This window comes from Sebastes umbrosus, chromosome 18 (assembly GCF_015220745.1).
Source record: "Sebastes umbrosus isolate fSebUmb1 chromosome 18, fSebUmb1.pri, whole genome shotgun sequence".
Classification (NCBI taxonomy): Eukaryota; Metazoa; Chordata; class Actinopteri; order Perciformes; family Sebastidae; genus Sebastes; species Sebastes umbrosus.
Genome location: NC_051286.1, coordinates 22731355 through 22749453, shown reverse-complemented (window position 1 = coordinate 22749453; position 18099 = coordinate 22731355). Strand labels below are relative to the sequence as shown.

The following is an 18099-nucleotide window of genomic DNA, read 5'->3' as shown; positions in this document are numbered from 1 at the left end:
GCTGCCAATGAAGGATTAGATGATATGTCTACGGATATCTCTACATCTCTACATGACACTGAATACTTCTTAAACAAAAAATGCTTTTTATGAACCTAGTACAGGCTACATTATTCAGCCAGACAGCAGCAAAACAGTTTATTTATCTGAATATGTTGCAGATTATTACTTTAACCCTCGGGACAGAACAGTTACTACTGAACCTCTCCGCATTATCTTCACTTAAGATCTCACTCAGCGTGTGATGCTTCTTTATAAACCCATTTACAAGCATGTGAGATGTAACAGGGTTAATTACAAAGATAGCATGAAGCTCAAATGTGCCGAATTCGTAAAGCTTATGTTACGAGATAAGGTCTCATTTAGTTTGGATGAGATAAGGGATGAGTATTACACAGACCTATAGACCAGAGGTGTCAAGCAGCAATCGTTTTAGAAAACACCTCAAACCGTCAGAGGAAACATCCGAGTGTTGATAGCCCCACAGAGTCTGTGTGAAGTCAGCAGGTCAAGAGACTACAGGTGAGCGCAGAGAACAGTGACCTCCTGGCAGCCCGGGGTCATCCATCGAACCAAACCGTACCACCTCAGGTCTCCACCTGCTGGCCAGCCTCACACACACTGCACAAATATCCTACTTAGCCAGTCCTCACATCTGCAATTCAAACTTAAAAGTTGTTTTAAAGTGAAAAATCTGACAGGAATGGATTATTAGATCATTTTACTAGCATGCAGCAAGAATATAATAATAATGTGGTTTTAAAGGGACGCTCTAAGAATAGGGGAATAGGTTTATTTGCTTTCTTTCTGAGAGTGAGATGAGAGGACTGATATCAATCTCATGTCTGTGTGTTAAAGTTACTATGAGGAACTTTTAACTGGTTATGACACATTCTCAATCTAATCCTCCATATGACCTCCATAAGTAAACGAGACCACCTGCGAGAAGATATTGGTTATTTCTATATAGTTATTCTTAATGCTTGCAGAAATTCTTTCAGCTCGGACTCCAGCAGCGACCAGCCCACCGCGGACAGACTGTCAGTCTGTATAGAGACTGGAAGCAGGAGGGAACAGCTAGCCTGGTTCTGTCTAAAGTTTAAAAATACACCTACCAACACTTAAACATCACTTATTTAAACATGTTGTCTTGTTTGTTTAATCTATATGCCGGAACTATTTCTTGTCAAACAGCAGTTTAGTCATCCACTCACATTATTGTGCAGTGTCTCCAGCAGGGTTAAATTTAAAGGTCCCATATCGTGCTCATTTTCAGGTTCATACTTGTATTTTGTGTTTCTACTAGAACATGTTTACATGCTGTAATGTTAAAAAAAAACTTTATTTTCCTCATACTGTCTGCCTGAATAAACCTGTATTCACCCTCTGTCTGAAACGCTCCGTTTTAGTGGTATTTCAACGGAATTGCAACGGAATTGCGTTGCTAGGCAACAGTTTGGGTCCATGCACATCCTGTCAGCTGATGTTATTTACATACACTGCAACAGGAAATAAACTGGGACACATTTAGAATGTTTATGTTTAAAACCCTGTAACAATCTACAAATTGTATATTTGTGACATCACAAAAGGACAGTAATCCTAACGGCTTGTTTCAAACGCACAATTTCTGAATACGGGCTGTGTGTATTTCTCCATATATTGAGCGTTTTGATAGTTTAACAGTATTTATAAAAAACTTAGACCTGCTTTATAATATAAAAGACCTGAAAATCTCACTTTTTATAATATGGGACCTTTAACATTGTAACCTACATTGCTAAAAAGAAGTCCAATTGGACAAAAAAAGAAGATTTTATCCACAGTTCACAAGAGTAAAACCCCAGCTGTAATAAACCAGAACCTGTATTGAATGAAAAAAATCCTTCAGCAGGTAACAAAATGATAATCTCACCCCTTTAACTGAATTTTTCACTTGTCCCATATAAATAGTATTTTGAGCCTGAATTTGACACTTTGAAGCAGCGCTGGTCCTGATAACAGAAGAGCCCGACTGTTCACTCCGTACCCCATAATGACCCAGAGACTGCTGGTATAGGGAGGAGGAATGACGAGAACTGAGAAAGATGTAAATCCAGAACAGTTGGGTGTGAATTTATGACCACTGCCGAGGCGTATACTCTGTCATCCCAGTCCTGCTGCTGAACTGGGTCTCGTGGTGAAGCGGTTAAATTTAGCCGTCCCCTGCGTACCGGTGACTGGTGGATGAAGGGGGGGAGAAAGAAACCATCACAAGGTCGCAGCGTCTCCTTTGCCTTGTTTTTCTAGCCTGGTTTGGGCCAAAAGATCTCATCGGACCCTGTCTCGGCAGAGGGAGAAAGCTCACGCCTCTGTAAGCGCCGTGCATTATGGTACACGGAGTCATCTTCTCCTCTGCTTCAGATGAAAGCGGATGGTTTATAGCTTTCCCCCCGCTCCTCTCTTTGAGGGTGGAGTTGCCATGCCCTGGCAAAGTAGCGAGAGCCGAGTGTGGCCTTGAAAGCTCGGGTCATTATTTATTCATATGTCTGCATGCAGATGTCGAGCAGAGATGAGAAATAGGGCTCCCGGCGGCTCAGAGGGCTGCACTTCTAATGAGGAAACTAAAGCCATTTTCTCTCTCAGGGATAGATTGACATCTACATTTGCTCTTCGCTGAGGAGTAATTTTTGATTCTGTCATGAGTAGGCACCTTGCTTTATCTCCACCGCTGTGTACCGTCTGGTGGGAGAAACAGAGCCGAGCCACCTCTATACCGCAGCCTCTATGGCTGTAGTCATCTGAGCGGTTCAGTGTCTCCGGGGAGCATCTGGCCCCGGCTTGAGCAGCCAGGTAGAGTGGAGAGTGTGGAGTCGCATCGCTCGCTCCCCTTCTCTCCTCTCTTCCTCCTTTGTTTGACTTCCTGCGCTCCTCAGAGGCAGCCACGGGGAAGGAAAAGGGAAAGGGAGCGGAGAAAGAGAGCTGCAGCTCCTCTCATCTCTGCCAAGCTCTCCGGCTGTCTTCCTCTGGCTCTTTGTTGTGCCTCCACTGCTTCACTCGCTTGCCTAAAGCTGCAGATCCCTGGTGCACACAGATACCGCTGGGGTGGATCTGCCTGTGATGTGCTTATCATAAGGTTTGCCATCACCTGAGGGAGAGAGGTCGACTTATTGTTGCTCTCTCCAAACTGAGAAAAAGAGAATAAACACACACACAACCTTGATGTGGTGTCGTATCAATGAAGGGAACACCACACAGCTTTCTGATTTTTGGTATACCAAAATCACTGCTGCGTTTATTCCACTAATTCTTTTGTTCTGCAGCCTGTGAAGGACGCTGCTAGATATTGATGCCCCGCAGAAATCACCTGACACTGATTTTGGATCAGGTTGACAAGTCACTGCCCCCCTCAATCTGTCATACTGGCACCTTTCCAGGTGCTAAGGGACAGATGGAGAGGGACTCTTTTCTTGGATCACCTTTTCCCCCTCTGCTTGAGAATGTGCTACATGTTAAATGTAAGGTGGAGGGAGCTGGAGGCTCACTGAGTCCCCGCTCGGTGAGGCACCTGCAGCAGTGCTCTTTTGCCATCTTGTGGTCAAGTTTGGTAACTGTCCTACAGTAAATGGGCACGGTGATACATTGACTCACCTTCTCATCCTTAATTTAATCTCCCCCCCCATTAAATCACACAGGAGATGTTGATTAAGTTAGAGATGTTTTTGTTGTTCTTTGTTTTGAAATTGAGATTTGAATCGTGTAAAAGTGACTGCGGCTCCCAAGGTACGGAGGCCAGTGAGTGCCACCAAAATAAACTTCAAAAGTGTTTAATTGTTATCAATTAATAAATTGATAAATGTAAAAAAAAAGCAAGTCTGTGTGACTTAGTAAATTTATATGAACTGTTTATTTTACTTTTATAAAAAGGTTTTTTGTCGCAATCCATGGTGTTCACATTCTCTGAAAAAAAGAAAATCCAGTCATTCTTTCCCAAAGTCACGTGTGTTCCAATCTGAGTTGTTTCAACGCCATCTGCCACACTTCCAGTTATATAATTCGGGAGAAATCAGGCGCATTTTAGGCAAATGTAAAGATATCGGGTCTAAAAAAAATATCAGGATCCCCTCTGGAAAACCCACCACGTGTAATTTCTGTGTGTTTGTATAATGCAACCTCCTCCTGAGGTTGTTAAAACGTTGAAACAACGTTGGTGATGTGAAGGCGGTGCAAATAGCAGATGGGGTGTGAAGTCGCTTTGCAAATATTTATAAATTCAAAGTAAAATCAAAGAATAGATCAAATCTTGCCTTGCATTGTAAACTCACACAGATTTCACAGATTCAATAATGTAATCATTTTATTTTCTTTGAGTTCAATAATGCATACTTAATTTAATTCAGACATCAATTCATAATTGCGTTTATAAATGAATTATTTTGTATTGCCAAAAGTCTATTAATATTCCAGCGGCACACTTCAGACTCCATACAAAAGAAAGATGGACTTTTTTACATTGTGGGCAACTTCTGCCCACCTTTTAATTAATGCTCTATAATAAACACATGACAATTAGTGTTATACATAATGTCTGAACGTTTTTCTTCCTTTTCCAGGTGAAGCTGCCTTTCCCTGTAGATCAAATCACAAATCTTCCACGGAACGACTTCCAAATGTTGGTGAAAATGCACAAACTGACCTCGGAGCAGCTCGAGTTCATCCACGACGTGAGGCGGAGGAGTAAGAACCGCATCGCGGCGCAGCGTTGCCGCAAGAGGAAGCTCGACTGCATCATGAACCTGGAGTGTGAGATCAGAAAACTGGTGAGTCAACCATTTCCAAACCAATACTTACTGTCACCGACTGTCCTCTGTCCATCAAACACCTCGTCTCCAGGAATAAGTCACCTCAACCGACACCACCTGAGCAAAGCAAAAGGAAAATCATGGATGTGATGAAATACTTGTTCACAGATGGGCTGGCGTTGTTTAGAGCAGCTCCATAGAGTGCCCTCCGGTCGCCATGCTGAGTGTGTGGGTTGGTGAAGCTCTGCTTCAATCTGCAGGCAACAATCTTTTTCTGTGATAGGTTTGGTTTGGGTTTGTTCGGAAATGTCAAAGTCCCATGAGAGTAATAACAATACACCTTTTATTGTAAAGCACCTTACATACATAAGATGCAGATCAGAGCACTCACAGACTGGCCTGCTCCAGCTGTGTGATGACAATCATTTCCAACCTGATAACTGATCACCTCATAATACAGCTGTTCACATATTGTTTTCAAGTCTGCCTTAAAACAATAGTCAGTTGTCCATATGAACATTGGAGTAGGTTTCCTCTTGTTCGCACTGGACATTAAAAGGTCCCTTCCAATGGAAGTGATGGGGGATAGAATACAGTCTTTGTTTTGTGCAATGGATTGTACATGGATGCCTATAAGAACTTTGTCTACCTCTGCTGGCATTAAGAAGGAACTGCAACAATATCCTACAATTTCTCTCCTCCAGTCCCATCAGGAAATAATCACACAGTCACATTTTTACATGACAGACAAGTAAACTATTCAACCAATGACAAAGCAAGATTTCATTATGTGAAACACTACGATCATAACATTGGCTTCATTCGCATTTTTTGGCCCAAGAACAAAGCTTTTCACTCATCCGAGCAGGAACGGTTTTGGCACCGACTAATCTGACCTGATCTGCGGTCGGTGAATCATGAAACGTGGTTTCTTTGGGTGTGGTGAAATCTTACAAATGCCGTTAAAAGTACAGGAGGACACAGATTATCTGTCTCGTGTACTACTGTCAGGATATGGTGACAGTTTTTAGCAGATATGACAGAAAGTTATATACATATATTCTTGTGCGAGTGAAAATATATGTATTTGAAAGGAGAATGTGTGTGTGTGTGAGTGCAAGAATGAATTATGTCTCGTACTATGATGTTGGTTACAGGGTAACATGATAAATGCAGATCCCGGTGTTCTGATTGCATTCAGATTTGATGCATATGGTGGTGTGTACTTTAAGCTATGACAGTTTTCCTAAAATTAGACGTAAAAAAATCTCCTTGCTTACTCTATCGCAATATATTGAATCACACCCTCATGATACGTTATTGTATCGCCAGACTCTTGCCAATGCACAGACGTAGGTAGTACTAGAGCAGGGGTCTACAACCTGCGGCTCCGGAGCCACATGCGGCTCTTTAGCCCCTCTCCAGTGGCTCCCTGTGGATTTTTAAAAATGGAAATGAATAACTGTTTTTTGCTTACATTTACATTTTTATTTATCATGTTGTAGGTCTATGGTACGACGGTATAACGGATCATTAGGGCCACATTCAGGAAAAAAAAAAAATCTGAGATTTAGAGAATAAAGTCGTAATATTATAAAATAGTAATTTTATGTGTTATTTTCTTTTTTTCTCGTTAAGTTATGACTTTATTCTCGTAATATTACGACTTTTTTTCTCGTTAAGTTATGACTTTTTTCTCGTAATATTACGACTTTATTCTATAAATCTCAGATGTTTTTTCCCTCAATGTGTCCCTAATACTCCGTCGTACATTTGCACTTTGGCCCTCACTGCATTAGACTTACAGTATATACTATATACTTAGACTATAAACTGTGTTACCTTCATCGCAATGCTCAAATGTTGTTTTTTTGCCTAAAATGTCTCTTTTGATAGTAAAGGTTGCTGACCCCTGTACTAGAGGGTTTTATTGAATGACCTCATATCCTGTTTGTGTGTGTGTGTGTGTCTTTACAGGTGAATGAGAAGGAGAAGCTGCTGACGGAGAGGAACCAGCTGAAGGCGTGTATGGGTGAGCTGTGGGAGAACTTCTCCTGCCTGTCTCAGGAGGTATGCAGGGACGTCCAGCTGAGCCCCGAGCAGGTCCAGTCTCTACACCACTACTGCCCCGTGCTGCGGCCCGCCAACTCCACTGCCAGCAACAACGCTGCCCACGAGCCCAAGCCTGCCCCCATCAGCCCCACCACCGACACCAACGACACCACCAGCATCGACCTCACCACCCACTCGGGCTCGGCCACGCCGGAGCCCAGCTTCCACGGGTCTCCCGGCGGGCCCTCGGAGAGTGAGCCCGACTCGGCCGTCCGAAACGGGGCAGACGGAGACGCGGACGGTCGAGACGACGCCGGCTCGTTCACAAAGTCAGGGCTATCCAACCAGACGGTAACGGTGGATTTTTGCCAGGAAATGACTGACAAATGTACAACTGACGAGCAGCCGAGGACGGACTGTAGTATGTAGTAGTAGTGGTTCTCTATGTTGTTGTTTTTGGATGTTTTTTTTATTATTTAATTTTACTCTTCTGACAAACCCTCTCTCGGGGTCGCTGAGACGGTCAGCTTCTGCCAGTGTTCACTGAAAAAACAAGCTTTGTTTGTATTTATGTCTTTTTGTTTTTGTCTTTTTTGAACGGTTGACACTAAAGTTGTCTTAACAGCAGCAATACTGTTCTCCAGGTATTCTCCTCATACCATGACAGAGTGGGAACTTCTCACCAAACACTTTCAATGGTGCTATACTCGCCCCGACAGCAACCTCTACAGTGGAGACTCTGTTCTCCGTGTGTCTCACATCACAACTCAAAAGTTGAACCTCATCGGACCTAAACAGCAGCTCTCTTTGTACCAACAGTATTTCTGTTTCCTGCCTTTCTCTTATACACATTTCTCCTTTTTTTCCCCCCACTCTGTCTCTATCAATCTTCTCTACCTCTCTCTGTCTCACTCACTTTCTCTCCGTCTATCTGTCTGTCTGTCTATGGTTCTACTCTCGCTATATCTCAGTGGCCCTTTTCGTCACAGCAATTCAAACTCAGGAAGAAAAAAAAAAAAAAAAATCCTCTGAATGTTCAACCTAATTCATGACAAATGAGAAAACGGCTTCTGTACACGAGGAAGTTATGATGCAGTTAGACTGTAAAATGTTCATATGCAAAAATGTCTTCAAGAGTCTGGCATTTGTATTTCTGTACAGAAGAACTTTGTACAGGCTGTAACCGAAAACATTCCTCCTTTGCCTTCCTCAGCACTGAATTGAAAGGAAAAAGGTTTTTTGCGGGCGGTTAAAATGGCTATTTTTTATTTCCCACTCATCAGCAATACCATTGTATTTGGATGTTGTAACGGTGACTTTTCAAGTGCTTGTTTGGCAGAAATGTATATAGTATGGAGCATGATGACTGTATCAGTGATTTTGTACAGGTAGAGGCTTAGATGTTTCTTTTTCACGGGGTTATATCAAGCACCTTTTTTGCTGAGGGGGAAAATCTTGCTTTTGCTGTTTCCTGTCCTGCCTAACGAATGCTCTCCCATCACGGTGAGCGTTCTTATACTCAGGAAATCAGCTCGATACACACGTGGACACACACATACAAGTACATACAGATACAAATGCGTCAACACACGTGTACAAATTTTGAGCCCCATGCATGTTATAAAAAGTTAGACATGTTTTTTCGACGTTGAGGCTCAGGCCGGCTCCTCTCCACCTTTGACTCCTCTTTAAATGTGAAAAAAAAGAGTTCTGCCTTGTGTTGTTTTGGAGGAAATCTTATTTCTTATCAGTATTTTTGAAGATGCTATTCGTGCACACTCTTTTGGGTTTCTTCAGCGTTGCCATTTGATGTTCTGAGACAGCAAAAAAGCGCAGCCAACATATAACAGATACGTATTTTTCAAATTTGATCCTGAATGAAATGAACACAAAATATTAAATCAGGCACTTTGTTACAGGCCCCAAGCGCTCAGAGCCATTTAGCACTTCAACAAGGGATTTTTGTCTTTGTTTCAGACCCCTCCAAAGTCTCAGACTGGAGCACTTAAATTGGCACTTCAAGAGAAAAAACATCTTGTTGATATGATTATATAAATATACAATTTTAAAAAAATATCTCTATGAATCTCTGAAACCTAAAAAAAGAAGCTAATGTTTTAGTTAAAGAGTGTTCACACCTTATATTTGCATTTCTTTAGGAATTGAATAAGCTAATTCAGATTTCATTTGACGTGAAAGCAGTGTAATGTGATGTCCAAAAATGATTGAGTAACAATCATATAAGATAAGTAACACGTTTGCCCTAATTGTGCATTTGTTTGAACATCCTCCTCTGTGACGTGCATGCATGCTGCCTATAGCTATAGGCCTATAGTTAGTTTGTCTAGCTTCTGTTTGCCTCGTAACTTCTTCTCTCTGGAGCTTTTAAAATTATGTTTTTTTAAAGAATTTCTATGTATAAACATGCAAAGACGAGCTGAATTATCTGAACCCTCTCTAGAGGCAGGCTTGAACAAGCAGGGCCGTATACTCTAGCACAAAGGTTGGATTCAATTGGAATGCGAAGCTTTATTCATTGCTCTTTTTTAAAGCCCTAATCTCTGTTGAGATCACCTGTAGGCTCCCCACTGTTCCACTAGCTTCTGTACATTAATGCTCAATATCTCATTGAGCATTTCTTCCCATATTGTCTTTCTGAAAATGTGAAAAAGTTTACTGTCCTTACTCTAAAGGCCTTTACACACCGGGGGGACATGACGAATAAACAACACCAAAATGTGAAATACTTGCCTGCAAATATTTTGCATCAAAACTATTCAATTTGCGACAGTTTGCAACACTTTTGCGTGGGCTAGAGGACCAACAATCAGGATCCTTATTGACCCAGAGCAGCATCTGGCAGTCTGTCTGAGCTACTGTAAGCTATTTCATTGAGTTTCCTTTAATCAAAATGCTCTGAGTGAGTTGAGCTTTTATTGTTGAAAGGTAAAGAACGGAAGGAGTGGATCTGGTCTGCGTTGCCTTTGTCAAGGTTTAAAGGTGTAATAATGCAGTTTGCCATCTTGGTTAGGACTACGGAGCCTCCGCGTTGTTTGGTAATCCTCAGAAGTACCAACGTGTACGTTTTGAATATGCCCGTTCCGCACAATATGATTGGTGGACTGGCCTTTATTCGCGATGCGAATGCTCAGAAAAGTCGACCTCGTTCTGAAAAAAAAATGACAGCCCTTTTTTACGCAGCATAATATTTGCGTTCTGTGTGAAAGTACTCATGACAAAAACAACAAATATATTAACGTGCGAATTAATCACGCAAAAAAAAAAAAATGCCCCCGGTGTGTACATCCTTAAAACAAAAGAATATTTACAGTACGTGCTATTAAAAAAAGGCAAATCCTTCGTGTAAATGGGGAATTATATCAAAAGTATAAATGTTGTCAGTAATTCAAATAAAAAAAAACTAATTTGGGAGTTAAAACTTGAATTGGACACCTTGTCCTGGTTCGGAAATTAAACTGTTGCTACAAAGCTCCACTGCAGTTCATGCACAGCCTCTAATGAACAACATTTACTTCATTATAATCACATAAGGTTCAAATTCTAATAGAAAGTGCTGTAGTAGATACTCATTTATCTTAGAATATGGACAGTAAACTCCATACAGCAGGTCCAATTGGGGAGATCCCATGACACCATCTACTTCCCCATCCAACTTTGGGTGTTTTATTACTGTGTTTTATTACTCTTTAAGATTATTTTTAAATTACAAATTTTTAATTCCTTAAAAAATCAATGTTTTTTCGGCCAAATAAATGAGGGATTGGGGCTTTAAAGTTTGGATGAAATGTTTTGAAGTTCTCCCCCCTGACTTTAACTGATGTAAATTTTAGATGTAGTTTAAAATATGGCGTCTCATGTGAGACCGTTTCTGTTATACAGCCGAACAGAGTAAGTGTATTTTGTAAACCTGTCTTTGAATTTTTTAAAAGACTGGTACATAGACCCATACATGCACAAACACACAAACATACACGTATATATTCATACAATACACACACACAGTACATACGTTGTGGCACAGCAGTAGCGGTTCTTCATAGACTGGTGTGGTTTTTGTTTGTGTTTGTTCAGCCCTTTATCCGATTTGTGCTCTTTTCATTCTTTTATGCATATTTACTGCAGCAAAAAACAGTATTTACCATTATTATTACCCATGTGGAGATTCTACCAGGTTCAAGCCAGAAAACTCAAGTAGAACCATCTACATTAAAGAAGCTTCTTTTCTGCAAACATTATGCAACTCATTTTCTAATTCATGTACTTTTTTCATTTGCTTGATCTTAAATTGAGGAAAGCCCGGTGTTGCATTGGAGAGCACCGACTCTGACTTTTATGTCTTTCTGTATAGAGAAAACAATTTGTGATGTTTGTGTTGTAGCAAAACCATGGTAACAAAAGACCCCCGGGTGTCTCCGCAAGACGTCCTATTAATACTACAATGATCACATTCATGTTTTTGCATAGCAGAATTTCTTTTGTACCTATATTTAATGTTGATAATTCAACTTAACAAACCCTTATATTCCTGTAGAGCTGAGATGTTAGAATAAACAGAGGCCCCCGAAGCGCTCTCTCCAGTCAGAAAAGCTTTTTGTCCAGACCTCTAAGCTCTTCGAGTCTTGCTGCATGCTCTCAACACTGACTGTTTGGTCAAAGTACAGTGACAGGAATCCTCCACAACACTGTTGTTTCAAGGGGTCAGTTCAAGTTACATAAATAAATAAATAAATAAAAATGTAATTCTCACTTTCTTATGGAACATAGTCATGCAGAGAGTTTTGGTTTTATTGTTTTTTTATTGGTCCAGGTTTTGGGACATCTGTGTGGTGCTCACATCACTGAAGAAATGCAATAATTTATTTGCAGAAGTAGTAGTGTCCTGTTACTCTGGATAATCACATTGCTGTGAACAGTATTTGTTTTTTTCAGACAATCTCAAAACTTTGGTCAATAAAGCCAACACTATATGCATGACTAGATACCACTAGAGGTGAGTGAGAAAATATGTTTTGTCATTTGGGTGAACCAACCCTTTAGTGTCTCAGGGTGCCAAGCACATGAACCTGCTCTCTATTTCACTCTGAAGCAGTTTTTTTTTTTACTTGCTTTGTTTGAGAATCAAATAAATGCCCCTTAAAATGATTTGTTAATAATACTTAAAGCTGCATTAATTGATTTGTATATATATATATAAATATATATATATACTACCTAGCAACATTATTCATTTTGAGTTGTGTTTGTGTCCACCAGATGAATTTTATTCCAATATTCGCTCTCCTTTTAGCTCTGGTTTTGGTCTCCACCAACTCCTGAGAAAAAGATTTGTCCCTTTAGCCGCTAAACACCCCTCCATGTTCGTCAGCTAGTATCTAACTTTGTATCTGTGCCCACATTTGGTACTCAGCAAGTACTGCACAATGAGTTTTTCAAAGCTTTTTTTGCTAAAAACAGATGCCCGCTGCAGAATTCGCTGGTTGGATAAAAACAAATAATGAGCTAAAAGAGGCTAAAAAGCTCTACAGAGCTGAAGGGAAAAGCGGAGTTGGTGGTAATCTTTTACGAACAACATCTTTCACATTATACATAGTCATCTGATCCATTGTTCATATAAAACATATTGATTAGTGCAGCTTTAAAATGATGTAACAGTAATAATAAGCATGAACACCTGAAATGAATTTAACAATTTGATCCTCCAGGTTACTCTTTTGGTTATGGCCATCACAGCAGATTTGCTGTTGCTGTAATTGAATGCTCATACCTTTTTTTGCTGTGTATTTGTCTTGTTTAGTTAAAAAAAAAAAAAAAATTGTTGCTGCTTCTCTGAAACAAACACTGGCTTTTTCAACTCCAAAGGTTGTTCTATAAAATAATATGAACAAAAACATGCCTTTCTCACAGAATGCTAAACTTTATTGAAAAGAAAAATCTGGTATCCTGGTTGAATGTGCAGGCTGAGATCATTGAGTAAAATATAAAAAAAATGGAAAATGTTTACAAATAGGTGTCAAGTCATGTTTGATCAATTTTTGCCATGTAAAAATCGCTCGGTTTAATTGGACTGGTTCTTGGTGTTGTGTAAAGAGACAAAGACTGAGTTTCCTCACCTTGTCTTTAATCCAACTTTTGGGATGGGTCAGCATTACATGGATACAAGTGCACCTCCGATATTTGCCTTAGAACTTGCAGAGGCCATAGTTCACATTCAAGTGAAGTGAGTGTATGCAGGGGCCTGGGCCCCCCATCCCTGAGTCACCAGTGCGGACTTTCTCACACTTATCTACCTGTGAAATCCTTCATACCTCTCATAACTGGTCAATGACTGTATCAGCAAACTGCATCAGGTGTTTTTTCTACATGCTTTTTACACAGATTATATGGATTATTGTATTAGTAGATTCTGGTGCATCATTTTTAATGTAATAGCTCTTAAGCTTGTAGTTCAAGTTGTTGTTTTTTTTTCTTTCATTTTTCTAGATGACTGTTTTGTGTTAATATTGTCAATTTGAAATAGCTGTTATTTGCTTATTCTCTACTAAGAGTTCTTACCTTTATAATTTTTAAATGCTACATGACCCTAATTAATTAAAATGACTTAATAACCATTGTAAATACGGTATTGTGCAAAGCCCATTTTCATTCATTTCAATTGCTAGTGTTATATAAATGACTCTTTTGTCTAGACACCATTTCTCTTTATGAAATAAAGAAACATGCATATCATGGTTTGTGTTTTGTGGATGTTTTTTGTAAAAACACGTCACAATGTTGGTCAGTATCAAAGCTGCATTAATTGATCTGTTTGGCCACTGCTGACACAACACAACACTACAACCACATAAAGTTAATATGGTGAAAATGTTTAAGGTCCCATATTGTAAAAAGTGAGATTTCCATGTCTTTTATATTATAAAGCAGGTTTAAGTGATATATAAATACTGTGAAAGTATCAAAACACTCAATCCATGGAGAAATACACACAGCCCGTATTCAGAAACTGTGCGTTTGAAACAAGCCGTTAGGATTTCTGTCCATTTGTGATGTCACAAATCTACAATATTTACACCATTTCACAGTTTTAAACGTAAACATACTAAATGTGTCCCAGTTTATTTCCTGTTGCAGTGTATGTGAATGACATCAGCTGACAGGAAGTAAACATGGACCCAAGCTGTTTCCTAGCAACGCAATTCCGTTGCCACTACGTTAAAATGCGCTAAAACGGAGCGTTTCAGACAATTGGTGAATACAGGTGTATTCACACAGACAGTGTGAGAAAAATAATGTGGTTTTTGAACATTGTAGCATGTAAACATGTTTTAGTAGAAACCCAAAATACAAGCATGAACCTGAAAATAAGCATGATATGTCCCCTTTAACACACAGTAACCCATCCAACAGACATAGAGCAACATTAGAATTCATTTGGAGTTGTGTTTCTGTCCACCTGATGAATTAGTTAGTTCTCTTTAGCTGCTACCAGCTAGTTGCTAACTTTATCTGTGTGCTGTTTGGTGCCGAGCAGGTGGTGTACAGTGGGTTTATCACTGACGGCTGTCTGCTGCTGAGACTGGTGAGAACCAAAACAGTCAAGTTGCAAGCTGTAAAATCTAAACAATGAGCTAAAAGAAGCTGCCATGGAGCCTATATATGTTCTCCATTCCCACTATGAAATTTACTCGGTGGCCATGCAGGTTAGGTTCATTGACTCTAAATCAGCTATTCTCAACCACTGGGCCAGGGACCACTGGTGGGCCTCAGAGCACCACCTAGTGGGTTGCGGAGGTACTGCCAACTGGTTCAATTAACCTCTTAAGGGACTATTTACTTTCAGAATTGCTTGTTAACAGCGACACCTGTGGCCGTTAAGTCAACGAAAGTCAGCGTCGGGCACGCGCTTGCTCGCTCTAAATATACCTGAACGAGCATTGCTCAAAACAGTGAGGCAACACACGGCAGCTAAAACCACAATATCACTCTATATTTCACCTGCTTGGCAGTAATGTTAGCTGACCAGACGAAGGTCTCTCCATGAATCAATGCTGGCTGAGCAGGAAAAGCGGGTCGGTGCTGGGGCTGAGGAGGAAGAGAAACGTTAACGTCTCCGACCGGGTGCCGCTTTCTCTCTGCGGAGCCCAGCGTCAGCGTTAGGGGCGGGCCATGGGGGTCCAGGCCCGTCCAAAAAGGTTACTGTGCCTCCTCAGCTGAATTCTCTCCTGACAAAAAACTAAACTGAAATAACAGCTAGGCTATAAGTAAAAATAAGTCATTCAGTTTGGTAATGGAAGGACTTAACACTGCAATGCAAAATAAAGCACAAAACAGTGATAGTTTTGCATTTAGGAAACAACTAAGACATGTACTTGTGCTTGATTACATGGTTTTCTATTGGAGGGTCCTAACTGGCTGCGAGCAACACGGTGCTGCACAGCAACACGGTGCTGCACAGCAACACGGTGCTGCACAGCAACACGGTGCTGCACAGCAACACGGTGCTGCACAGCGCGGCGTGACGTTTTGTCTGAACTTCTATCAGATACCTTGTTCCTATTTTTTCCTGTCATTCATATTGAGAGGAACGGCTGATTAGTTTAGATAAAATGAGCCGAGAAAACCGGGTCAGTTGTCCTGGATGTAAATGAAAATATTAACTTGATTACTGACACTTTCAGCACAGGCATTGACGCTCGCAGTTATATGTAATAAAGTTCACTAGTGAAACTTTATTACGAGCTACCTGTCAAAAAATATAACAGCCACCTCACTAATGGTTCAAATAAAACACAAACACACAGCGCAAAGAGACAACTATTGAAACTCTGGGAAATATGAACCGTCACGACAATATTTCAGTAAGAAGCCTCATTTTGATCCACTCCGTTTGCGTGTTTGTTTTTTTAGTTTGTTTTTTAATCTAGCTCAATAGAAAAAAAATTGAGAAAGTAGACCTACAGACCTGGTGCATTAAAGCACAATTAGGACCAAGAGAGTAAAAAGCATCCTGTGCTCCTCTCACATCTTACTTTTTTCTACCTGTTTGGATTATTCTGTTCAGTATTGTGGAATAAAACAATGGAATAATGTTACACTACAGCAGGCTGAGCAGGGACAACAACTGGTGAGTGAAACATCCACATTTAGTCTTTATTAACTTAAATTATAGTTATGAAGAAATCAGTCAGACTGTTAGATTAATGTGTTGTTTAACTCCCTGTTTACTTTATCTCGGCACTTTATGTGTGCACATTTTGACCCTGGCATGAGCAAGACGCAGGGCGTGCCTGAGGAGTTATCTGTAGCCTCCAGTACTTCCTCATTTCAAAACAGAAACCTAAATAAGGTGTCAGCTGGCTGGAGAGGGTCACTAGATAACAACCTACTTGCTCTTGGCTATATCGTATGTTATTTCCAGTAAATATCACAAATAAAACGTGTGTTTTCTGATACAAAAAAAAAAGTACGAACGTAGGAAGATAACAAGTACTACCAACCCATCTTTGAAGTGGTTACGTCTCCAGCTCCAGTCTGATCTGGAGCTCACAGCTGATATGTTCCTGGTTTGTTTACATAATGTAACAGAAGTGCAGATTTAACGGATTCAGTGGACAGAGAGCGTTAGATGCGCGACGCAGCGCTATAGTCTGACGCTCGCATCCAGTTACGACACGGTGTTAGTTTATAACCTGTTTTTGTGGACATAACAGCATGTGTATGCGTGCGTGCGCACCTGTGCGCATAAGTGGCAGTATGTATACACCTCTCTGTCAGTTTATTTCTTTCATGAAACATGATAATGTTAAAGATACACTTAATAAAGGCTATATGAGGTGAAAAAAATGCCCCCCCTGTCAAAGCTGATTGCCCGTCCGCCCGTAACACTCTGGCGCCGACCCTGGCACTGCCTCTTATTTACCTGTCACCATGTGAATCGTATTATCAGAGCTCTATTGATGATGGCTTTTTATGTTCAGATTCAACCTACTCAGAGTTGATTGAACTGACTCTGATCAGCTGTTCTGGAACCGAAAACTCTGAGGCTGGGGTCAAAAAGTCCAAAAATGACGTCTAACGTCTTTTCCTAACCATTTTTCCTTGACCTCGATGGAAAACGTCATGAGGTCAAGGAAAGATGTGAAGGAGAATTCATAAGGACTTAGGAAAAGACAACCGTGGTGTTAGGAGAATCTCACTGCACTAACACTAGACTCCGTAACTATGATGCGACAGCGGCGAATGTTAGTGATGTGGGTCTGCTGGGGTGAAACTACAATGTTCCAAAGATGGACTACAAAAGGCGCTGAATTTTGTTTTTCAGTGACAGGCTGTCCCAATTTTTTGAGTCCCCAGCCACCACTGGTGAGAGTAAAGAATACATGTGTGTACGTGTAAATATGTGTATGTGAGAGTGAAAATATATGTATGTGTTGAAAAGTATATATGTATGTGAAAGGAGAATATATGTATGTGAAAGTAGAATGTATGTGTGTGTGTGAGTAAAAATATATGTATGTTAAAGGAGAATGTATGTGTGTGCGAGTGAAAATATATGTATCTGTTGAAAAGTAAAGTATATACAGAATGTATGTGAAAGGAGAATGTATACATGTGAAAGGAGACTATATGTATGTGAAAAGAGAATGTATGTGTGTGAAAGGAGACTATATGTGTGTGCGAGTGAAAATATATGTGTGTGTTGAAAAGTAAAGTATATATGTATGTGAAAGGAGAATGTATGAATGTGAAAAGAGAATGTATGTTTGTGAAAGGAGAATGTATGTTTGTGAAAGGAGAATGTATGTGTGTGAAAGTGAAAATATATGTATGTGAAAGGAGAATGCATGTGTGTGTGAGTGCAAGAATGAATTATGTCTTGTACGGCCCCACATCAGTCTGTGTTTAGATTCGAATAAAGCCTTTGATTACCTGGAACACAAATTTATTTATCAAGCACTTTACTACTTTGGTTTTGGTGACTATTTCTTTAAATATTCATGCATCAAAATATTTTACTCAAATGGTAATCCTTCAATCAAATTTAAATATGGTACCTCACCCCGTTTGAAGTTGTCTCGTGGTGTTTGTCAAGGCCGCCCCGTCTCTCCTTATTCATATTCACTTGCTGCCCAACTCCTCTCCACATTAATTCTTGAAAGTGATATTCAAGGTATTTCTCTTGCTAGCAGACAGATTATCATAAGGCTGATGACACAACATTTTGTTCTGAAAGATAGATTATAATCAC

At 40.2% G+C, this 18099-nt stretch overlaps 1 protein-coding gene across 4 annotated transcripts in view; it reads left to right on the top strand.

The window, feature by feature from the left end:
• Window positions 1-13580, top strand: part of bach2b (BTB and CNC homology 1, basic leucine zipper transcription factor 2b) — a 97164-nt gene extending 83584 nt beyond the window's left edge. For all 4 annotated transcript variants that reach the window (XM_037750485.1, XM_037750486.1, XM_037750484.1 and 1 more), the window contains 2 exons: window positions 4593-4799; window positions 6759-13580. In XM_037750485.1, coding sequence (XP_037606413.1) covers window positions 4593-4799; window positions 6759-7262 — 711 coding nt within the window. In that variant the 3' untranslated portion in view covers window positions 7263-13580. The remainder of the gene's footprint in view (window positions 1-4592; window positions 4800-6758) is intronic.
• Window positions 13581-18099: the final 4519 nt, after the last annotated feature.